Source organism: Copadichromis virginalis, linkage group LG7, assembly GCF_057382275.1.
Source record: "Copadichromis virginalis isolate Kocher_CV1m ecotype Utaka linkage group LG7, C_Virginalis_male_GT1.1, whole genome shotgun sequence".
In the NCBI taxonomy this organism is placed as follows: domain Eukaryota; kingdom Metazoa; phylum Chordata; class Actinopteri; order Cichliformes; family Cichlidae; genus Copadichromis; species Copadichromis virginalis.
Genome location: NC_140624.1, coordinates 56,472,794 through 56,497,113, shown reverse-complemented (window position 1 = coordinate 56,497,113; position 24,320 = coordinate 56,472,794). Strand labels below are relative to the sequence as shown.

At 39.7% G+C, this 24,320-nt stretch overlaps 2 protein-coding genes across 3 annotated transcripts in view; one reads left to right on the top strand and one right to left on the bottom strand.

Annotated features, from left to right (window-relative positions):
* Positions 1-698: 698 nt before the first annotated feature.
* Positions 699-4,261, bottom strand: plac8.2 (placenta associated 8, tandem duplicate 2). Of its 2 annotated transcripts, none has more exons than XM_085464330.1 (4): positions 4,239-4,261; positions 2,792-2,897; positions 2,157-2,281; positions 699-1,159 (listed from the first exon to the last, which is right to left on the bottom strand). In XM_085464330.1, exons 1-4 carry the CDS (start codon positions 4,239-4,241, stop codon positions 1,055-1,057), a joined length of 339 nt encoding a protein of 112 aa, XP_085320456.1. In that variant the 5' UTR covers positions 4,242-4,261; the 3' UTR covers positions 699-1,054. The 2 variants fall into 2 exon arrangements, with proteins under 2 accessions (XP_085320456.1, XP_085320457.1); XM_085464331.1 differs by lacking the exon at positions 4,239-4,261 and adding an exon at positions 3,950-4,195.
* A 7,763-nt stretch (positions 4,262-12,024) lies between these two features.
* The window catches only part of adamts6 (ADAM metallopeptidase with thrombospondin type 1 motif, 6), a 74,023-nt gene continuing 61,727 nt past the window's right edge, over positions 12,025-24,320 (top strand). Inside the window, exons 1-8 of the mRNA XM_085464329.1 lie at positions 12,025-12,178; positions 12,266-12,406; positions 12,511-12,893; positions 15,127-15,301; positions 15,923-16,125; positions 16,261-16,344; positions 18,505-18,650; positions 21,289-21,332. Coding sequence (XP_085320455.1) covers positions 12,307-12,406; positions 12,511-12,893; positions 15,127-15,301; positions 15,923-16,125; positions 16,261-16,344; positions 18,505-18,650; positions 21,289-21,332 — 1,135 coding nt within the window. The 5' untranslated portion in view covers positions 12,025-12,178; positions 12,266-12,306. The remainder of the gene's footprint in view (positions 12,179-12,265; positions 12,407-12,510; positions 12,894-15,126; positions 15,302-15,922; positions 16,126-16,260; positions 16,345-18,504; positions 18,651-21,288; positions 21,333-24,320) is intronic.

Sequence of the window (24,320 nt, the reverse complement as noted above, 5' to 3'; positions counted from 1 at the left end):
GCTTGTTTTACAGCCAAAGGACCCGGGAACCTTGCAATCAGTAATCTGATCATGAACTCTTAAATGCAAACATATTCTAGAATCAAATGTGAGGCCATCTGTCCAACAGCTAAAGCTTGGATGAAGTTAGGTCATGTAACACGTAACACTACAATGATTCCAAGCACAGCAGTGAATCTACAACACAGTGCCTAAAACAAAAAATGCAATGTGTTGCAATGTGCCAATGAAAGTTCACATCTCAACCTAATTAAAATAGCAGCTGTGGTAGAACCTTAAGAGAGCAACGCTCAATGAAGTGAAGCAACACTGAACACACTGAACACAGAATTCAAGTTACTGCTGTTAAAAGTGTTTCTATTAGCTACTGAATTATGGGGTGTACTTGAATACATGTACTTCTGCTTTACTATGAATGTATGTGAATATTTGAGTGAATATATGACGGAAATTACTTGAAACAGCAACATTTTGTTTGACATCTTTCTAAATGATCAAGATCTGCTTAACCAGATACAGCTAGTATAACAAGTCTTAACTGTTTGATTCGTGATTCATTGTCTTTCTGCTTTGTTGAACTTGTTGTCTGGAACAGGCTCCACTAACAGCAGACTTAATCGAATAGAAATGAAACTGGATATGAAGTGTACAAATACATTCATACAAATAGATGGAAAAAAGAAAACAAAACAGCACCGTTCAAAATGTAAACAATTTCATTAAAACAGTACAAATTCTGAAGGAACAGTAGTGATAAAAGAAATGCTGTGCTGCAGCTGACTAATGATTAACTGACTAGAAGAGGTTCATGTGATTTTCCCTGTGACTGGGGCAGCTGATACACAGGAGGGTAATCATTTTACAACAAACAGCACTGAGGTGTGCACCATACTTTTCAAAGTATTTAACATTTTTATTGGAAAGGGATGGGTTAATGCTTCACCAGCACTTTATCTGGAGTATATAGAGATAACAGTAGCTTTTCCATCAGAACATCAATGCCATTAATATTTTGTAAAATACATTTTAGAGAGTTTACAAGACTGTTACTCTTTCAGAAAATGCCCTGCTCCTTGCGCCGGTTGATATCTCTCTTCAGCTGGCAGGTGGTGCAGACGGGGCAGCACATGGCCATCATAAAATCGTTACACATGGAGCCCTGGAAACACACGCAGTAACTCTTAGAAGGTGCAGCCTCAACCTCAGTGAAGGGAAGGGAATTAGGCTAATGACACGACCAGAATTTATTTATATGAAAAACCAGGGTTGGATTACAGACTTGATCAAAATGTAAGTGTACACATGCTATCATGCTGTGTTTGCATCAAGCAGAAAGTTGAATAAGTATACAAGCAATGGAAAATTGATCAATGCACTAAATTATATGACATTCCTGCTTCAGAGCCTATATCAGAAGCATCAAACTCAAGACCCAGGGGCCAAAATTGAAACAGCAAAGACTCCAATCTGGCAAAATTTTTGGACTTTTAACTGTGTTTTCATAACTTTTCCTGCTAATAAAGATCTCCCACATGGCAATTTATACAACACCAAAGGGTTAGAGTTAACCCTAAACATCCTATTTTCACTGCTATGCACTACTAGAAATTTCTGTGCTTATTCCAGTGTTGTTGTTTTTTAATCAGGACATTTTCTATTACAGTATTAAGATAAATGTGAGCTGTCTGTGGCCCACAATGTACAGTGAGTTTGACATCCATGACCTAAATGAATCTACGTTGCAATACTATGGCTTAAACAGGGAAGGAAAAAAAAACATAATTGGACAGAACCACATTATTGTTTTTAACCTTTGTTTCTCTTAATCTTCGAATATATTTTGATTAATCTTGGGTAACATGTTAAAAGTACTTGTACTTTTTACATGATCATTTTCAGACATTTAGTAATTTGACTCTGACAGCATTTTCAGTTTTTCTCTTTTTATAATATAGGAGGAACATATTTGACTTACAACATGATGGTAACAACTTAATTATTAGTTACATACAGCAGGAAATAGGCTGTTTTCACTCACAGTGAAACAGGTAACTAAAAGACCACTTCTTTGGTTCTAAAAAGGCCTCAAATAGACTTAAATTGGCGAATCCTGCAGAAAGCTTGGCTACTGTTCCTGTTGTCCACTGAAAACTTACCTTGATGTTGTATTTGGTCCTGTAGACGCTACGGATGGGCATGCCCAGACCACACAGGCAACACTCGCCCATGTCACTGGCAATGGTACAGCCGAGGCAGCAGTAGCACCAATAGCCAAAGCAGCCTAAGGCAGGGAGAAAGTGTGTTAAAGGAAGCACTTACAACTTAAATCCATTATTATTGTTATTGTTATTGTTATTATTATAAGTATAGCCGCTCTTCATACATTCCATTAAAATATCCATTCCCAGTTAATTTTTAATATAACTGATAAGGGAAAAAGATCCACAGTCCTTATTTTACATGAGAAAATGCATTCAAGTTTCACCAAGTTTCAGTGGTTTGGTATCCATTTCTTGTCAGTTCCTTAACAGCCCTGAAACCTACATTCATACATTCAGATAGACATTTGAACATAATATATTTACTTAAAATAAGGACTGAGGGTTTGTTTCCACCACACGAACATGTAGATGGAGCATTACAAAGGCCAGTATGAACAGAAAGAAAACCTGCTTTAACTGTTCTTTTCTTAGGTTTGAAAAAAAAGTGTATCCAATTATATCTTGCTGCAAATGCTGTCTCAACTTTGTGCATATTTTGAGCTACAGAACCAGTAAAGAAGGTTACTCACAAATTCCAATGTCATCACAGCAATCTAACACGCCTGTCTGGAATTCAGAAGTTTCATATTTGCCTGGTTGGTTGACCACAGCCATGATCACGTTAAAATCTTCTTTCTGTGGGATGAAAAGGGGTTATAGTTATTGTTTGAATATTGTATGTCTCTTTATTATTCTCGGTGCTTCCATATATGTTTTGGCTTTACTACTTCCACATACTTCACATACACATACTTCAAACAGCATTCAAACTATAAAATGCTCTCAAATTATTGGGATATTACTATAATTTAGCTTTTTCATCTTGACCATTTTGATAAAATCCCTGTTTAACTTTTATCGCATTATGATGATTCTTTTAGAAAATACATGTGCTGCTATGCAATTAAGCTACAGTGTACCACTCTAGCCTTTTGAATCTGTTCCTCATGTAAATGGCCTGTATTTGTATAGTGCTTTACTTAGTCCCTAAGGACCCCAAAGCGCTACATTCAGTCATCCACCCATTCACACACATCCTCGCTGCACTGTACAGCATACACCACATTGTTAAGTTTGTGTTTTGGCGTTTTGTCTTTCGGGTGAACCAGAAGAAGAAGAAGTTCACTTCTCCCTAGTGAGTAATTTTTTAGGAGGCAGAGGAATATCTTATACTTGTCCATTTAACTGTTTAATTTGGCTAACTTGGTTGAGGTTAACTTACTGTTTGACCAACTCAAAAAAGGAGCCAAACTCACACCAAAAGTTTAAAACTTAAAAGAGAGACAGATTTTTATTTTATTTATTTATTTAAAAAAAAAAAAAAAGCTTTTTAAAAATAAAAGTAATTAAATACTAGTAAAGAAGACCTTTTACACCCCCGCCCATGCAAATGCTAATTTCCTCTTTAAATTCGCCCAGATTTCTTGGGGTACTTATGAATTTTTCGTTGTTTCATATAACGCTACAATTATATTTTATTGATATTTAACAAAAATTTGTTATACATAAACAATATTAAGGAAAATATATTGCTAAGTGTTCGAGTATTAGCTAACCATTACTAGCTAACCACTGTTAGCTAACAGCCTACTAGCACCGATAGCTAATACTGTAACTAATGTATAACAAAATACAACGTTTTTACAAGCAAATCAACTTATATAGAAGTAAAAATGATTTATACAGGCCTTTTGTTGAGCTAAAGTAAGATCTTTTCTGGAAAAATGATCTTCTGCCCCTTGCTGCTTCCAGCAAATGTTTGAAAAAAACAACAGTAAAAAGTTCAAAGAAGCTCTTTTCCTATTTGTCAGTTTTTTTGCGGTTGGGATCAGGGGCCTGCATGTAATGGTTTACTCAAAGTCTCTGGTTGGGACGAATGCTCTAAATGACTATGAAGTCCCTTGCTTTTTACTTTAACCTAATGCAAATAGATCTTTCTATAAAATGCTGTACAGACTTAAATCAGTCAAACACTACCATATCATGTTTGCTCCCTCCTTCTTTCCCCATAAACTGCTAAGACCAGACTATACTTGTTATTATTATTATTATTTAAGTTTTGCTGATTGTAGCTGTTTTTATTAGCTTATTTTTCTATTTTTAAGGAAGTTGCTTTTCTGTCTCTTCACAGCAAAATCTCCAGTGTTAAATTAACACTAGAGAGTGTGTTTATAGACATGTCTATATGGGTCCACACCTCTGAGTGTTAAATACAACACTGTTGAGTGTTAAATTAACACCTTTGACAGTGTTATATGTTTAAAAGTAACCTAGTCAGTTTTGAAGATTAACAATGGCTAACACTGAGCAGTGCTGATTTTCTAACACTGGAAAATAACTAAATATTCCAGTCTGACTAGGTTACTTTTAAACATATAACACTGTCAAAAGTGTTAATTTAACACTCAACAGTGTTGTATTTAACACTCAGAGGTGTGGACCCATATAGACACTCTCTAGTGTTAATTTAACACTGGAGATTTTGCTGTGTTGGTGAACAAACCTTAGTAATGGCATACTCACATTTGGACTGTGTCAACAGGCTTTGGATACAACTTTTTTGTGGATAAGTTTAAATTTTGTCCAGGAAATAAATGTTTAAAATGTTCTTGTTCAATGTTACTACATTCAAAAATAAGTGATTATTTGGGAAAAAAAATATAGGGTGGAGAAAATTATTTTAGATGTGGTCTCTCAGGTGTTTAGCCATATTTTAATTTCCATCCATTTCCGGTAATGCTTTTCAAGTTCGAGGTAATGAGGGATTGGTGGTGTGACTAAAGCCTATCTCATTTATCATGGGGGGGAAAGGTAGGGTGCAACCTGGGCAGGGTAGTAGTTTATGGTGGGCAGGAACTGATTATTAATGCAGAAAAAGAATGTTTTTCATTACTTAACAACACTGAGCAAAGGTCAGTAGTGGTCATGACATTTTTATTGGACAGTAGGTAACATTCATGAAACACCCAAATAACTAGAAAAGGGCTGAAATCAATTAACATTTGAAGCTTATTAATCTCCTAGGACAAGAACAGCTGTAAGTAAAGATACACAATACATTTTCTTTTTATTACTATGAAGATAAAAATGTTTTGCCAGACTCCAAGTGAACAAAAAGCCAGCACTTGAGCATGTCCGATAAGATCCAGAGACACGAAGACATGTACATGGGTTAAAAAGTTGCCTTATAAAATAAAATAAAATAAATAAAAATAGAAAGTGTTTACCTCACCTTTCAGAAAGAAAGAGCTGCCTAACCTTAACAGACTGCTGGAAATGATGAGGTTTATAATAAGTGTAATAAATCTTTGGACAGAGTGACAAATAGTATTCAGTAGCTTGAGTGCCACAGCCAGTGTATGTATATACAAAACAAAGTAGATCTTGAACTATTGGACTATCAAGCTGGTGGCAAGGGTTTTTGTTTTTGTTTTTTTCTATAATGCATTATATATATTAAAAATTAACTTACTTGATTTAGTTGTTTGAGCTTTAGTGTGCCACAAAAACACTGGTCTCAAATAAGAGTAGAGGCCTTGCAACAGATTTAGCTACTAGCTCATTTTCACTTGCAGTCCCTGGGCAGGTATGCACACAATATTAAATAAACTGGAAACTGGAAATAAACTACAAGATACAGATGAAGTAGCAGAATCAAATATAAATGCAAAGCCAAAGAAAAGCCCTTCAGCCCTACCCACAAAACACATTGCAAACCCTTTCTGAGTATATGCTTTTGCCATTCAATAACCAGTCGTTTCAAATGTGTAACCATACAAATATGACTAATAAAGCATAAAAAAAATATGCTGGATTAGGTCAAGTTGATGTTATTGTTTCCTGTTTTTTTCCTCCCAATGATGAGAAAAGAAATTCAAAGCAAGTGTCAGAATCAGAAAGAAAAGTGATTTAAAGGTGACTTTGCATGTGGCATGTAATTTGAGACAGACTGGCTGGTCTAGCTCAGAAACTGCTGATCTAGTATGGTTTTCTTCATAGCCATATCTTGGGTTTATGGAGCATGTTACGGAAATGTGCAAATATCCAGTGAGCTGCAGTTCTGTGAGTGAAAATGCCGTTCTGATGTCAGCAATCAGAGGAGCAGTGGCCAGACTGCTTCAAGCTGATAGGAAGGCAACAGTAATTCAAATAAACATTTGTTACAACAAAGGTATGCAGAAGGGCATCTCTGAACACACAACATGTTGAACATGTTGGGCTACTGCAGCAGATGACCACACCAGGTCCTGTCAGCTAAGATAAGGCTGAGGCTGCAATTTGCATGGTCTGAGACAATGCAAGATTAGAAAAAGGTTACCTGGTATGATAAGTCTTTATTTTTACATTAGGACGGTTGGGCCAGAATTTGGTGTAAACAATGTAAAAACATGGATCCATCCAAACTTCTACTAGATCATACTTGTGGTGAAGTGAAGTTGTGAGGGAAATTTTCTTAGTAGACTTGTTGATACCAAGGATGGTTTTAACCCCACAGCCTACCTGAGTAGTGTTGCTGACCATGCCCATCCTTTTATGACCACAGTGTACCCATCTTTCAACAGCTGCTTCCAACACTGTAATATACCATGTCACAAAGCTCAGATCATCTCAAAATGGTTTCTTGACCGTGACAATGACTGTTGTTGAATGTCCTCCACAAGCATCAGACCTCAGTCCAATGAAGCACCTTTTGGATGTGGTGAAACCAAAGATTTGAATCATGGATGGACAAATCTACAGCAACTGTGTGATGATATTATGTCAGTGTGGCGCAAAAGGTCTGAGGAATGTTTCCATTGCTCACAAGCTTGTTGAATCTGTGCCTTGAAGAATTAAGGCAATTCTGAATATTAAAAAAGAGTTCAATTGAACTGTACCTAACTAAGTATCCAGTGCATCTAAGTGGCAGCTGGCAATACAATAAAGTGTAGTAGAAAAGGGAAACTTACTGTCAAGGTGAACTGATTTTATAATTTCCATCTTTTCTCTTGAAAAATATAGGCGCAAGCTTTAAAACTTCAGGGAGAAAAATCCCTGTGAAGACTGCCAAGTCAAAGAAAATTATAACATTTTAAGTGGACTCATATAGTTTTTAACCAGATTCCTAAAATAAAAAATAAAAACATAAAAACAGCTGACTCTATAACAAGTGTAGTGTAAGTGTGGAAATAAAACAACATCTCTGCAAATGTGTAATACTTTAATAAATACACTCAACAAAAATATAAACGCAACACCTTTGTTACTGCTCCCATTCCCCATGGGATGGACGTAGAGACCTAAAATTCATTCCAGATACACAATATAACCATCCCTCCCAAACAGTGGTCACAAATCAGTCCAAATGTGTGGTAGTGGGCACATCTGCTATATTGAGATAATCCATCCCACCTCACAGGTGTGCCACATCAGGATGCTGATCTGACATCATGAGTAGTGCACAGGTGTACCTCAGACTGCCCACAACAAAAGGCCACCCTGGAATGTGCAGTTTTTTGCGCTATTGGGGGTCTGGGGACCCAGAACCGGTCAGTATCTGGTGTGACCACCATTTGCCTCATGCAGTGCAACACATCGTCGCATGGAGTCTATCAGATTGTCAATTGTGGCCTGTGGAATGTTGGTCCACTCCACTTCAATGGCTGTGCGAGGTTGTTGGATATTCATGGGAACTGGTACACGCTGTCGTATACGCCGGTCAAGCACATCCCGAACATGCTCAATGGGTGACATGTCCGGTGAGTATGCTGGCCATGCAAGAACTGGGACATTCTCAGCTGCCATCTGCCCTGAACAATGTGAACCATGATTCATCCGTGAAGCGCACACCTCTCCAACGTGCCAGACGCCATCGAATGTGAGCATTTGCCCACACAAGTCTGTTACGGCGACGAGCTGGAGTCAGGTCAAGACCCCGATGAGGACGACGGGCATGCAGTTGAGCGTCCCTGAGACGGTTTCTGACAGTTTGTGCAGAAATTGTTTGGTTGTGCAAACCAATTGTTCCAGCAGCTGTCTGGGTGGCTGGTCTCAGACGATCTTGGAGGTGAACCTGCTGGATGTGGAGGTCCTGGGCTGGTGTGGTTACACGAGGTCTGCGGTTGTGAGGCCGGTTGGATGTGCTCCCATATTCTCTGAAACGCCTGTGGAGACGGCTTATGGTTGAGAAATGAACATTCAATGCACGGGCGACAGATCTGGTTGACATTCCTGCTGTCAGCATGCCAATTGCACGCTCCCTCATTGCTTGTGGCATCTGTGGCATTTTGCTGTAGACAAAACTGCACATTCCAGGGTGGCCTTTTGTTGTGGGCAGTCTGAGGTACACCTGTGCACTACTCATGATGTCAGATCAGCATCCTGATGTGGCACACCTGTGAGGTGGGTGGGATGGATTATCTCAATATAGCAGATGTGCCCACTACCACACATTTGGACTGATTTGTGACCACTGTTTGGGAGGGATGGTTATATTGTGTATCTGGAATGAATTTTAGGTCTCTACGTCCATCCCATGGGGAATGGGAGCAGTAACAAAGGTGTTGCGTTTATATTTTTGTTGAGTGTACATATATTTAAAACGGTGATGGTACACTCCACAAAAAAATTTGGTCAACTGGCAACAAATATGTACCATAATCAGGGGGTTCAGACTGTCAAACAGTGTGTGCATAAATAGTTAAATAGTTTAACAAAAATAAATTATTTGCAATTAAATTCCACGAAGTGATCTACCTGACAGGTCCACGCCGGCATTTACACTTTCCAACCTGCCTTGGTCTTTTCAACACACGATGGCGCTACTCCCCAAAAAACAGAATAACACCGACTCCATCTGTGAATGACGGCATGTAATGACGACCTGACTGTAATGATACATGCTCGTACATAATGAGCAGCTGTAACTGAAACTCTGGAAGAGGCATGATTTCCAATTTCCGACAGGCTAAAGATAGACGCGGTCGTAATTACAACAAAGCTCACAGGATACTATTAACCTGCACAGAAGACCCTAAAAAAATACCAAACAGACCACATCCTCTGATTCAGACATTAAATTCTATGATGTCTTACAAACTGCTGAGTGTAATCTGAGGAGGAATACACAGCAAACTGCAGGGTTAACACAGGCAAAGCCAGAGAATCGTGTTTATTTGATTAATTCTTTGTTCAAAGTTAATGCGAAATGTGAAAGTGTACATATTCATTGTTTTTGAATTATGGGCTATCAATGAATCGACTTTTAATAGTTTCCTTGTTTTTTACTTAACCCTTGTGTGGTGTTCGTATTTTTGTTACTCAGCCAGTGTTCATGGGTCTGGTGGACCCGCTAGAGTTTTGGCTTTCCAAATTAACACTATCAAACAATTTTATGTTAAATTACTCAACAGATGTTTACTTCATCCTAATTACAAGACATATGAACAGCAAACATGGTTAATTTTTTCCCTTTACCTTTGTTAGATCACATTTATGAATTAATGTGCTTCTCGTTTTTCTTTTATATAAAATGTTATAAATAAATCAGTTATAATCAAGTGGAGTGAGTGGAAAGACACAACACATTTACACGTGAAAAAATAATTAATTGTTTAATTTTTCTTTTGAAAAAAACTGAACACGGGTCTCACAGACCCGAACACCATACAAGGGTTAAAGAAAGTAATTGAATACTTTGGCTTCTTGCGCCAAAGAGCCCCACTGGTCCTCTAAAAATATGCTGTCTGTAATGTATCATATTATCATGAGTGTTTGATGTAATATCATAATCTGACAGGGGTGTCAAACTAAATCTACTGGAGTAAAAAGTATTTCAAAGAGGTTTTGGTGTACAATAACATGGAAATATATATGCATGTGCTTGGTTTTTCTACAATTGCAGGGACGACATTTCCTGTTTGAAAGTTTGATTCATAATTCTGTATCCTCTTACCTGAAGTTCATAATGAAAACATTAAGTATTCAGTTAATAATGAACAGAATACTTTAAAATGGGTTGTCCTCCACACGTTTGATCTTTAATGATAATTTTGTGTGCTTTGTGTGACAGCTAGTTATAGCTGTGAAGTAATGCAGTGGAACAGAGTTGGTTAATAAAACAGGTGACTTTAACGTGTGGAAATTGAAGACGGCTCTGTAAATTCGCTGTTTCAGTGATGGACATGCGCACACTGATGGGATGAAGAGAGGCACCTCTGCACTGACGTCACCCCCCCCCCCCCCTCAAAAAAAAAAAAAAAATGTCCCGGAGCTGGGACATACCCGGTTTCTCTGCAGTGTAGTAGTGAGGAGGAGCAGCTCCAGAATTGTAAGCCAACTTTTTCTGGTGTTTGCATGGATGCACAGCTTCTCTAAACTTTTTTTTAAAAACATATTTAAGGTTTTAAGAGCGACCACAATGAACACAAACTTTATTTTATAAAGATAGACTGAACATATAAAACCTTCTGCGGAAGGAAATCCAAAACTTGGAAAAGCTGCTTTTTTGTGTGTGTGTGTGTGTGTGTGTGAGACAGTCTTGGGCTGGGATACCACCGCTGCTGTTGCTGCTCGGGTGTCTGGGCTGAAGGGGAGAATCTCAGTGAGGCTTCACAGGATGGCAGAGTTCAAAAGGAGATGAAAAGAGGAGAGCAAAGGAGGTCTGTGTGCGGAACTTGAGAGCTGCAGAAGTGATTTGGTCCTGGGCTCTGTCTGCACACTCGGATTGGAGCTGACAATGAAGATGAACATGGTAAATGGGCTCAAATCTACTCTGTCAAGAAAATAAGACTATATGTTTTTTCTACCTTTTCTCTTTAAAATAATCGGAGATGATTCGTGTGAACATTTCAAATGTTAAAATAGCTATTTTACCACTAAGAGCTGAGAGAGAGTTTAAGGGGGGGGTCGTTGCGTGGAAAAGGCGTACTTTAGGCAGCATTTACGCACAGTAAGTTCGCAGCGTTACAGGTCCACATCTGCAAAAGTTTGCCTATCCGGCTGCTGAAAACAAACTTCCCCTGAGCAACAAAAGCTGCGGTCTATTTTGACTTGCAGACGCTCCTTGAGGGTTGCGTTTGCGGTACCGGTGTAATGCATGCGGGCTGGCTGCCAACTGTCTGGGTCAGAGTGGCCAAGTAGGTAGCGTTGTCTGTCTGTCTGGACCGCAGGAGCGCTACAGCTGAAGAAACATTTGCGAAAAGCCCTCCTTTCCAAAAAGGCTACCACCCGTGTTTGGAGTCCGGTCTCTTCCTCGGATCGTCACCGCTGTGTCACCTGGATCCGCTTGTGTGCTGCAGTTTGTAGTTTGCACATGTTGCTTTCAAGCGCGTCAGTGAGTAAAACTAATCTGCAGAAATATCAGCTTGCACAGCTGACATGTATGCGTCCGTTCCAGCGCGGGTTTTACACGTCATTTGTATTGTATTGCCACGTTTTTGTCACGGCGTATCAGCCATTAAACGGCCATCCGTGTATTTAAAGAGGTACTGGCACAAATGGAACCGACACCAGTGCTCCTCGTGGAAATCTGTAATATGGGGTGTTCAGCGTTGCCTTACGTTTTCATTCATTGATTACAAACCACAGATGGAGTCAAAGCTTGCCATCAAGCCTGCTATAGTTAGTTGCTCAGTATAAGCATATAAATGCAGATATTAAATAAGTACAAAGTTTTAGAATAGTCAGTAGCCAATTGATCTAGCACTTGACGACCAATAAATCAACTAACAGAGTGGGCTATCGTTGGGTAATCGCTGCTTAATTTTCTCCACAGCAGTGCAGATGGATTGGTCAAGACAAAGATACAGAGCTTCCTGTTTGCGTCTGATGGATTACAGTGTTTTGTATGAGCTGCTGACATGAATTCAGAGGCTGGTGAGATGTGGGAGTGCTCATCTTCAGGAGAAATCTGAGACCTGAATGAGCCTTCAAGCACGGTGAGAGCATTTTAATTGAAGGAGGCGCACCATGGACTTGTTGTGGTCTGCCATCAGACCCATTATGTCCTTTTAACCCATTTGTAGCACCCTCTACCCCTACCCCATGTCACATCTTTCCCTGAATTATGGAAATTTTGTGGAAGACGCTGACTTGGACACTGAGCCTGGTGGTGATGACTGCTTCTGAATTTCAAAGTATCAGCAAACTCTCACACAACTCCCAAGGTATGGTGGTGACACATGGACAAAAAAAATTCTGCTGTACTCAACAGCTTATTTTCATAACATCTTCTTATTTCTGTTCCATTCTCTTCTTTTCCTGGTAAAAGAGGAGTTCCTGTCCTACCTGCAGCACTACCAGTTGACTGTCCCGGTGCGGGTGGATGAGAATGGAGAATTCCTGAGCTACACTGTGAAGCACCACCGGCCAGGCCGACGGAGACGGGGGGCGGTGGATCCGATGATGGGAGCCCAGCCCGCGTTAGACCCACTGGAGCCCCGACTGTTCTACAGACTGTCAGCCTATGGAAAGCACTTTCACTTAAACCTGACTCTCAACCCCCACTTGGTGTCAAAACATTTTACAGTGGAGTACTGGGGTAAAGAAGGGCTGGAGTGGCGGCATAATATGGTAGATAACTGTCACTATATTGGATTCTTGCAAAATCAGCACAGTACAACTAGAGTGGCACTCAGCAACTGCAAAGGCCTGGTGAGTACAAAGTCCCCCCCCCCCCATGTTTATGTCAGATATAACTAGGTTGTGGTTCTGGTAGATTTTTGGTAGATTCGGCAGAATATTATCACAAGATTATTGCAGTTTGCTTAAAAAAAATTGGCTTTTTTTCCGCATGGTGCACTGAGCCTGCAGGCAGCTTGGAGTGACTTGAGGTTTATGTTGAAAAAAATCACATCATCTCAGTGATCTGATTGTGATAACCATCAGTGCTTTTCTTCTCACTTGTGCGCTGGATGTCACACTTGAGTAGTTGAGATCACATTTCTTAAGCAGATCCTTGTGTGATCTTTAAATGATATGCCTATAAATGTGCAGGTTTCAGTTCAAAAACAAAACTGAGCAGCTCTAATAAGGCATCTAATTGTCCTGTCTAAGCACAGACTGTGTGACTGTTCAGTACCTCTTAACTAATCACGGAATTGTGCCAAATTTTAAAAGCTGTTATCCCTCCATGCTCGAGAGTAACTCTAAAGAAGTTAAAAAAAGAAAAAGGCCCTGCTTCTTATTGGCAAATGTAATCATGTGGGGGAAACGCTTAGCCAAATGTGTTGGCAAGACATAGCACTGAGTATCATAAATTGAATTAGTGTTTGCCCTTTTTTTCTTACATCACCAAAAATGGACAAAACTGTGTCTGTACTTTAATGTAATCAGCTGTCTGGACATTTTGAGATCTTGACATCACACACTATTAAAACCCTACATCAAAAATGTTTCTGTAGGCTAGTGTGATATGTGGTTAATTGCTTTTATTGTGGGTTTTACAAAGCCAAGCCAGTGTTTCCTATAAACCCACTCTGAAGGACTTCTCCTAGGTTATGCTCCAGAGGGGGCATTGACAGGGGGAGAAGAATGTTTTAATGCTGGTCTGGATGTAACTGATTGTTTGGGGTTCTTAAATTTTACTGCAGATTAGTGACTAATGCATTGTATATGTGAAAACATGTCCCTAATGAGAAGCAAGAGGTCACATAAGGGGATGTATTAGTTGTTTAAAGGGACACTCCAAAATGACTATCTTGTTTTGTTTTTGTTTTTTTTAATTAGCTGCCCAAATTCTGGATTGTACTTTTTTACAACTTGCTACAAAGCAAAATCTTTTTCACATGTTCCCCACCTGACATGTGCCCAGTATTTTCAGACTTTAAAAATTAGGGTTTGGAACACCTACTATCCAGATTCAAACTGACGTGACTTTGTTATGATGTCAGCATGACAATCCGTCAGTCAGAAGTGGAAAACAATAGGGCTGTTGGAGGTGTGTAGGCTTTAGTTGTGATATGGCTTCCAATAATCATTGTGTTCAAACTGTCCACTGTAAATAAAAGATGGAATCAGGCACTATGACATCAGTGTCAAGCTTGAGTGTTGGCGTTTTAGCTGCTGTGTTCGTTCTTTGTAGTCAGAAACGACCAAATTTGGATGACTGGGTGGAGGTCCAAGTTATGAGCTAACGCTAGCTAGCTTGATTATCTATCTCCATTCATAACTGAAGCCCAAACATCTTGGACAGTGTGCACCTCACAGCAAGCTTTATTGTTTATCAGATAATTACAATATAATTTCATCATTAAAATTTCCCAAAAGCCACCAACACAGAACCTCCAAAGGTCCAATTCAGTGACTTCTCTTAAAAGAAGTAAGGCCTACAAAAGAGTGACGGAATATAGCAAAGTAGACACTTGTCAATTAAGGTGGCCATGGCCATAATTCCATTACCAAGAGTGATTAATTTATATTACAAAATGTCCCACCATAGACTTGTTATGGTGGGAAACTATTCACAAAACCAAACCATTTTATGCACGTCACTTTTTGAGCCAGCCTCAAGTGGTCATTAGATGAAAAGCAGTTTTTGGCATTTAGTTGAGTTTTCCCTTGAGACATGGCTGCTTGGTTCAAACTATCTCCCTTGGATTTCAGAACTCACCAATAACTCTAATATAGCTTGAATGTTTGTTCTTTTTTTTCATATATATTCATAAAAGCAGATTTTGAAAATGTTCACCTGTTGAAACAAAGGATGCCTGAGTTTCCTTCATGTCCACCTGTCTGAGCACAGACAAGAGTAACAAGTGTCTAAACTAGGATTGCTCCTTTAATAAAATGATTATGAAATACAGTGCTTTTTCTTAAGACTGTACTTTTAGTACCAATGTTTCCTGTTTTTAACCTGCTTTTTTCATTGATTTTCTTCCCCAACAAGCACGGTGTTATTACAACAGAGGAAGAACAGTATTTAATAGAGCCTTTAAAGAACATATCCTCAACCACCTCTGGTGAATGGAACCTGGAAGAAGCACAGCAGCATGTTATTTATAAAATGTCTGCCATTCCCTCACCACAAGAGCATAGCCAGGAGTTCAGCTGTGGCATTTCAGGTTGGTGAACCTCCATCTGGGTTGGACTCTGTGTGGGTGGAACTGACGTAAAGGAATAACTATACATAGCAAGTTAGAGGAAGTGCTGGTTTGGTTCTAGGCCCAGGTTCTGTTAGACATGACCGGGCCTCTTGTGTGCTATAGTTGCTCCTGGCCTGGACACCTTTCAACCTGTGACAGAAAGTCTTGCTCCAGCTTTCATATAACGCCCTTCAGTGCATAAAGAAGACTTTACACAAGAACAAATTCTATTTATAGGACCAATAATCATCTTGAGAATTAAAAATTCTCAGTTTCACCAATGCTCTGTTTGCTGAGATACGATGAGTTAGAACCAAAAATAACCAGGTGGATATTTAGGTATTCGGCCAGGGTCTTATGAGAAAGAGCAAAGACTGTCATCACCAGGAAGCCAGCATGTCCTAACATGCAGCATCTTATAGCTTTTTCCCAGAGCATCTGCTGGGCCATAAAACAAAGACTTTAGCTGCTAGGTTCAAAGTGGCAAATTCCATATCTGCACCTATCACACACAAACCAGCTCTCTCTCAAACAGATAATGTGTCACGCTTCTGATTGTTACCTCACTCTTACCTGTCTTTGTCTCCCTGTCATTCACAGACCTCATTAAAACCAGTGCACCTTGCCAGCTTAGCACGCCTTTGCCCCAAAACTACAGCAAGCTGTCAAACAGCACCCACAGACAGAAGCGATCCATCAGCACTGAGCGCTTTGTGGAGACGCTTGTGGTCGCTGATAAAATGATGGTCGGTTACCACGGACGCAAAGACATTGAGCACTACATCCTGTCCGTAATGAATATTGTAAGTTTGAGCCTACTTTTTCGGTCAAGTCTACACTCATGATTTCTCCATTGTTGCTCATGTTATTCGTGGACAGGCAGAGTAGTGTGGCACAGTTGTCTGACTTTGTGTCTTTTCTTCTTTTCTGGAGGTCAGGTTGCCAAACTTTACCGTGATGCCAGCCTAGGAAATGTTGTGAACATTATTGTGACCCGGCTGATTGTTCTGACTGAAGATCAGGTAAGAGAAAGTCTCTTTTTTTCTGTTTTAAGCCACGTCTTCTAGTATCTATATCCTCACCTGTATTGAGTGTATAACTGTATAAAGCAACTTCTGTGTAGAAAGGGTAGAGAGTAGAAAGACTCTTCACCATATGGACACCACTTCACATGAAAGCCGTGCTCAGGTATCTTCCCTCAGGGAGCTTCTATTGAGCATTTGTACATGTACTATACATGTGCATGTATGTGTGATGAGAGAAACAGAGGGTCTTCCTACCATCTGTTTTTCTGAAAGGGTGTAGCAACTCTTTTTGTAGCATCAGTTCCAAAAATGATGTCAAGTGGAATCAAACTTTAAATTATATGAAGCAGCACTAGTATATCAGTCATTATGAAAATTCACATTGCATGCAGAATGTTTTCTAATTATTTGGTGGGTAAGCTGACATCAGCACAGTTTAATTACCCTTTGCATGGAAGTGGAAGCATTTACCAAACTCCACTATAACGTCCCCAGTTGTCCTTCTACATTAGCTACTTTTCCTCCCTGTTTTCCAATAGTGCAAGTCCTCTGCTCCTCCTATGACTCATCTTTTTCTTCCTGCTGTAAATGGTTTTACCTTTACTACAACTGCATCGTCTCCTAAATCAAAGACAAAACCCATGTCTTCTGCAAAATCTGGTCCTCTAACATCCCTCTGATCCCCTAACAGTACTCCTCCAATAATTCATTCAGATAATCGTTCTACTTTGGCTCAGTGTTTAGAGCTGTCAATGCATGACAATAAATTCAGTGCCCTTTTTTTGTTTTGAGCTTTTTTTTTTTTTTTTTTTTTTTACATTTTTGTTTTGCGTGAATGCTATTTTTTGGACAGCAGGCAATAGGCCTCCAGGTTTCTGGGTATAAAGTCATGTGAAAAGAAAGTTTTTCACTGTCAAATCTCTATTGTGTTTGACACCCAGTGATGGATTGTGCATTATGGTCAAATGTCTCAGATTTGGGCTCATCTGTCCAAAGGACTGAGACCTGTAGAGTCTGAAATGTAGCTCTTGGGTTTTTTACAATTTCTCTGAGGATTGCACAATCTGATCTTAGGGTGAATTAGCTGGGATATCCACTGGGCTGATTGTGGTGTAATGTTAACATACAACAAAATACTCCAGGCCAGCAAACTGCCAATTGCCGCTATAGAGGTGCTCACTCTTGCCAATGATCAATCAACCTGCATTTAAACAGCAGGACGTAGGTGCTAATCAATCGTAAATCAAATGGAGAAGTGCCTTAAACCTCTGTTCTTTTAAGCAAATAAAGGGGGCAATAACTGTGGTTTAAAAAAAACTTGCATTCCTATAAAATTCTAAGTTAAACCTGCTCTTGGACCTGACCTTGTTAAAAACCTTGTTGATGTATATATGGGCTCAGTCACTCATTTTGAGTCATGCTGAGTAAAACATTGAGTTGTAAATTTAGCTTATTCTGTGTTTCACAAAGGAGGATTACCCAAAGTATGCTCGACTTGTGATTAAAAAGTCATTGGCCAACGAGGATGCAATTTTACTGCTGATCACGTTACTCATTTTAAAACAGGAAGTCGATGAAGGCAAAATTGCTCATCTTGACATAATAAACCAATGGATGAGTTCATGGTAGCTGCATCCATCCTTTATAATGTCTATGGCCACAACACAACATGGGAAAAACATCATGATACATTAAAGGTATCTCTTGTAAAGTCCTTTATTTAAAAGTAGTATAAAACCTTCCAAAGTGGAATATGAAGAAAGATGGTAAGACTTGACATCTGTGTTTGTGATGAAGAGATGTCAACTTAAGTTAAAAGTAGGAGCTGGCTGTACTTTTGTAAGGTACCAGTTTGTACCATGAGATGGTGAAGTGAGTGAACCTCAGCTTTAAGTCGTTAATAACACATTCTTACCTGCAAAAAAAGCAAAGCCTGTTGAGAAAATGAATGTAGGGCTTAAATGAAATATCAAAATTTGGAAGAACCTTTTGAACATGCCTGCTGGTAAAATACTGCCAACTATGGTAAATATTTTAGTTCAAATTTGCAGAGGATAATTACGAACCGCACGTATCTAGCATCACCCAATATTTTTTGGTGCTGATGGAAATTGCGTTTTCTTCTATCACTTTGTTTTTCATGTCTGTTTTTTGCAGCCAAATCTGGAAATTAATCATCATGCTGACAAGTCTCTGGACAGTTTCTGTAAGTGGCAGAAGTCCATCCTGTCTCATCACAGCGATGGAAACAGTATTCCAGAGAATGGGATGGCTCATCATGACAATGCTGTCCTAATCACCCGGTAAGAGTTGGCTAACAGCTACAGAACAGGACAACATGTTGCTCACACACCATTATAATAGTCCAGTGTTGAAATACAATTTTTCAGTTCTTACTTTATTTGTAATTTTCTCATCTTGAGCAAATACAGGTTATTTTCTGTGGTGTGCCTTCAGCAAATGCCGACAGCTACAGCACTGGAAAATCCAAAAGTCCAGGTCTTGTGTGCACACTTTACCTGTAATAGCTCACGGGAATAAATGCCATCGTTTTGAAAGTAAAATGTGCTGTTACGGACGTAATGTACCTGTCATCCCGCAATTTATGTCATAAAATAATAAAACTCTGTCATTACCTGGAATAGACTTTATTGTTGCCAGAACTGTTTTGGCTACTTAACCTGGCAACTGATGTGTATACTCCTCCAGCTGCTTCTATCTAGAAGCAGGATGGGGTTCTGTGATTGACATTGCCAAAGGCAAAGTTTTTGATTCTCTAGTTTGCATAAAACAGCCTTTTTATCATTAGTGCTAGCGTGTTGTCTGCCAGTTGATATCCTCCAGCTTCTTTGGCTGTTGGCTTTATTATTGGTTTTAGCTTCACTTTGCACAAACAGCAAAGGCTGCTTAATAGAGCCTGCCTGCAGTGGTCATGGAGTTTGCCTTTTTGGCCTTCCCTTTTTAGCAGGAAGCTGAGAAATGTTATTGTTTTCATAAACCGAAAAAATCATGGAAAGGGCTTTTAACTCACAAACTATTTTTTTTAAAACATTTCAGTTTGAGGGCATGAATTAACTTAGATACTTGGTTACAGATGAGCTCTAAGGAAGCTGACAGACCCAATGCTCTGACATATAAAAGGCCCATTAGGTTGTTATACCTGATGGTCATTGCAAACAAACATTGGTCTACAAATCTATCATCTGTCACAGTTTGTTCACAGCAAAATCCAAGTAATAAATACGATATTCACATTGTTTTTCTTGGGGATTAGAATATTATATCCATCCATCCATTGATTCATCCATTCTCTATATTATAATATAGAGAATGGATGAATCGATGGATGGATGGGCTTGTTTAAATGAATTTGGTTTATAAAAATACACCACTTCTATAGCTGTGATGAAATTAGCCACAAACACTTTTCCTGCAGATCTTTGGTAACATGGATCAGTGTGAATGAATGATTGAAAGTTCTTGTTAGCATAAAACAAGGATGTCATTGTCCAGCCTTTGTTTTGAAATGGGTGGTGTCAAAACCTTTGAAAAATTGGGGGAATAAATCAAAAATGGATTAGAAAAGTCACAAGTAGGGTCACTTAAAAGAGAACAGAGAGAGAGAGAGCGAGAGAGAGAGAGAGAGAGAGAGAGAGGAGTGATTCAAAGACAAAGGAGTGAGGGTGGTAGGTGATGGTGGAGGTGGTGGGAGGGTAAAATTTAAGTTGCTGTGCTCTTGGTTTTAATAGATTAAAAGCTTTTGGTATGATTGTCTCATTAATTTGAATGCAATCCTGTAAAAATTTCCTTGGGCACTGTGGGTCTGAGTGTTCTGACCTCCTTTTTTTTTTTTTTTTTTTTTTGCTCTATTGTATTAACTGTGAAAGAGCCCACGGCATGTAACTAAAATATAACCTTTACCAATAGACTGTCAGGAACGAGTGGCGTTCATCAGGACAGATTGACCCAGATTTCTTGAAACATATTAGCAATATTTCTGCGCCTAAATATTAGACAACAGTTATTTGCAAACATTTAGCAATCTGTCTGCGAGTGATTGCAATCAGTCTGAGTCAGGCCACTGTTGTTTAGATACAGGTTACCTCCTACCAGGTAACCTGTCCTATAGTTTTTACAATTAAAAGTGGTCAGCCAGAGGTTAATAATAATGGAATATATATATATATACACACACACACACACACACACACACACACACACACACACACACACACACTATTCATTCACTCTCACATTCATACACTGGTGAAGGCACGCTACAGTTGTAGCCACAGCTGCCCTGGGGCAGACTGACAGAGGCGAGGCTGCCATATCGCGCCATCGGCCCCTCTGGCCATCACCAGTAGGCGGTAGGTGAAGTGTCTTGCCCAAGGACACAACGACCGAGACTCTCCGAGCCGGGGCTTGAACCGGCAACCTTTCAATTACAAGACGAACACCCAACTTTTGAGCCACGATCGCCCATTGAGCGTGTTGTGCGCTTAACCTATTGACGACCAGGTTCTCGTGACCACTTGAAATCACTTGCTGAATGGGAAAAAAATTTAGTGCAATCAGTGGATATCCATTGACTTGACAACCCAAGCTAGTATATGATATTGTTAGGAGTAACACTTGAAGCTCTTTTCTGGACTGAGCAGTTTCAGTCATATTTAGGGCTGCTTATAAAACAAAATGACTGGGTGTATAACAGAAGTTAGTGAGGGTCTCTGCTTATGCAGCTATGTTCGGAAAAACCCAGAAGCTATTCTAATAGTCAACAAACATATACTGAGGGTCAAAACTAGCCATTAGGGTACAGGGGAGGTTGTCTTTACAAGGGAAAGATTTAAAGGTGACATTATACCTGACCAGACTGTGATTAAACATAAACAGTTTGAGTATTCTGACCTTCTTCTTCTTCTTTTTGCCTGTTCTTAGGTATGACATCTGCACCTACAAGAACAAACCTTGTGGTACCTTAGGTGAGTGAAAAAGGCTGATATAAATTTCATATATGTTAAGTTAGGTTTCCTTTGTAATCTTATGTGATGCTGACTACATTAAATGTCTAGTTTTGGAGTTTATCCTTTCCTGCTCTTTGGAGAGGTTTTTATTTTCCCATTCAACGTGTCCTCAAGAAAACCTTATTTAGCAGCCTTCGCAATCTTGTGTAGAAGAACACAAATCCGACAAATCCGGTGAGACATAATAAGAAGGATATTTTCCATTGTGTTATTATAGCTCCTCAGTGGCTTCTCCTCTGTTTGTTGAGGCCAGGAGCCCTGAACCTGGACAGCTGTGGTCACCTCTAGTTTATAAATCTCCTCTGTCTCTGTCCTCTGCCTCCAACCTCAGTTTGTCTAAAGTGTTTACACTTCCACTGGGGGTTGAAAGGGAGAAAGGAAGTGCAGGAAAGTTAAGGAGGGCAAAGACTTAAAAGGGGGGAGGAGAAATGTGGGATGAAGAAGAGACGAGATTAGTGGCAGATGGGGGAGATGGAGAAGAAGAGGAGGGGTTGAAAGGAAAATGGAAAAGGACAATTATAGGGGGTGTTAGAGTATGCAGGAGGGAGATGGAGTGGGTGATATGCACGCTCTGGTGTTACTGGGGGTGGAAAAAGGACAGCAAGTGGTGGCAGATCACCCCCCCCCCCCCCCAAAAAAAAAAAAAAAAATTCTGTCTCAAGTTGTTCAGTTCCACCTCAAACCTTCCTACCCACCCAGCTCTTTTTTTCCCCATCTTATCTTTTTTGGAGCCTGCAGGCACCACAGTATATCTTGGAGGTAATATCGTGACTTCAGGGGTGGTTTGACAGATTGACCGCATTCGTCACATTCCCTGGTCTTTTTAATTGCCCTGGCATCTGCTTGGCTTCCTTGTTGTCTCACCCCCACCTCCCTCTCTGCTCCTCCTCCTTTTCCTCCCAGGGATCATGCTCTCGGGTCAGACTGCTGGCATTTAGGGTCGCAGAGTAATCATGGGCGTGGAGATAATGCACAGTCCACCCTGGAGTTAAGAAAACAGCTTACACTCCATGTTTGCCCCCCACCCGAACACACACACACACACACACACGCACACACACACACACACACACACACACACACACACACACACACACACCTTTCTTCTTTTCCCTCCCTCTCCTCCTTTTCTCTTCACCTTCAGGCTCCCTCTTTTCCTGCAGTAATGGTTTCAGTGGCCTCCTGATTTGCGAGTCTATTCTTGTTTAGCCTCTTAGTAAAGAGGACACAAAGGCCATGCCACTTTTAGCAGGCAAGCGAGGAGTCCATGCATGCGCTACAGGAAGATGTGAAGCTGCATTGGTTGCCAAACGACATGTTATGTAGCTAATGAACAGTGTAAAAAGAGGTGTGCAAAGTTTATCATTAGAACATTTTGCAAAAGTTTCTTCTGCAAGTTGGAAAACCGCTCTGGTGCATGCGAGCTGAATAAAAATAAACATATTTTCTTGCTCACGTTCGTTGCATGAAGCCATTCAGACATTTAGTTTTGGTTTGATTTGTCTAAATTCAGAGGTAACTGCTTATTCGCAAGAGAAAGAAAATTGAAAGCTGTTGACAGTAACTGTGCTCCTATCTACATGATTTATGCACATGTTAAGCACTTGAAAAATTCTTGAATGAAAGTCCAAACAAATCCCCACAACTGTATTGCAAGATGTTTTTGTATCAACTGCTAAAAAAATATACAGGGAATGTACAGTACAGTAAACAGTAATGTACCGTCTTTTGTAAATACAGTTTGGTACTTTAAATGCTAATACCTTTCAGGAAAAAATATTCATTCATATCAATATATAAATATTAATACCCTATTTTCTAATTTTTAGTTAAGTCAGAGTTGAGTCTCACTGTGATGCTTTAGTACAGCGGTCCCCAAACCCCGGGCCTCGGACCGTGAGTGTTGAGGCTCAGGTGTGAAATGTATAGTTTTCAGGGTTTTTATCGGTTTTCAGCGTTATTTTGTTATCGTTTTTATCGTTTACTCGGCTTTCCTTGCTCTTTTCACGTGTGTTATGAATAAATCTTCTTTTTTTCGGTACGGGTACTAGTTTTATTTTGTTGTATTTATCCGCGACACCTTAAAGGCCGTGGCGCAAAAAAGGTTGGATACCGCTGCTTTAGTACGTCCACAACTTAACTCTTAAATGCACATAGTCAAAATAAAGAAATTAAAAAGAAAGAGTAGCAACGTGAGTTGAAATTGTAGCAACCCAAGGTGGTGGTAGCTTGGGTTATTTACACAGTGGCAAGTTCAAAGACTCATGGGAATGTACATGCTTAGGCTCAAATCATTAATTATGTAGTGCTGTGATGTTTATTTTAGCTATTTTGCATTTAGACTTTAATTATTGTGGGCGTGTGATGTGGTTTCCAGCTTGTGTGTGGCTAAGTGTAATGTTAAGGTTTAACTAGCAGTGGACCACCATGATGACCAAGATTGCTGACTAAATCAAAGATGGACTCAGCCACCGTGATGTCACCCATTGATTTGGGGTTTTTTGAAGCCTCACTGTTAGTGTTTTGGCCATCACATTGTTATTGAGAGGAAAGGGTGGCCTGCTAAATTATCAGCTAATGCTTACAAGCTACATTTATAAACTGTAAGGCACAGACAAACACAGTATTGGTTAATTAATGTTGCATAACAGACTAATAAAGTAGAATGTCACTCCTCAAAGCTAAGGCACAACTTCCTTGGACATATAACTTGATCCAAAATGCACCAACAGCACGAACATGGCAGAAAGATCCAGTGAAGGGACAATATTTAGCAGAGGTAAGACTCAGAAGACACCAGTGGGTACAGCTCCACCTGCCATCTATGTGGATGACTGGATGGCACACCCCTTCACCACCCTTCATAGCAACCCCAAGTTGCTATTAAGATATGAACTATCAATAAGGCCAAAACTGCTATGTATTCGGCTATAAAAAAATGTGCTT

Coding starts and splice junctions, on each gene's coding strand:
- plac8.2 (XM_085464330.1), bottom strand. Junction 2,282..2,791: donor CTGTGATGACATTGGAATTT/GTGAGTAACCTT, acceptor TCCCTGCCTTAG/GCTGCTTTGGCTATTGGTGC. Junction 1,160..2,156: donor GGACCAAATACAACATCAAG/GTAAGTTTTCAG, acceptor GTGTGTTTCCAG/GGCTCCATGTGTAACGATTT.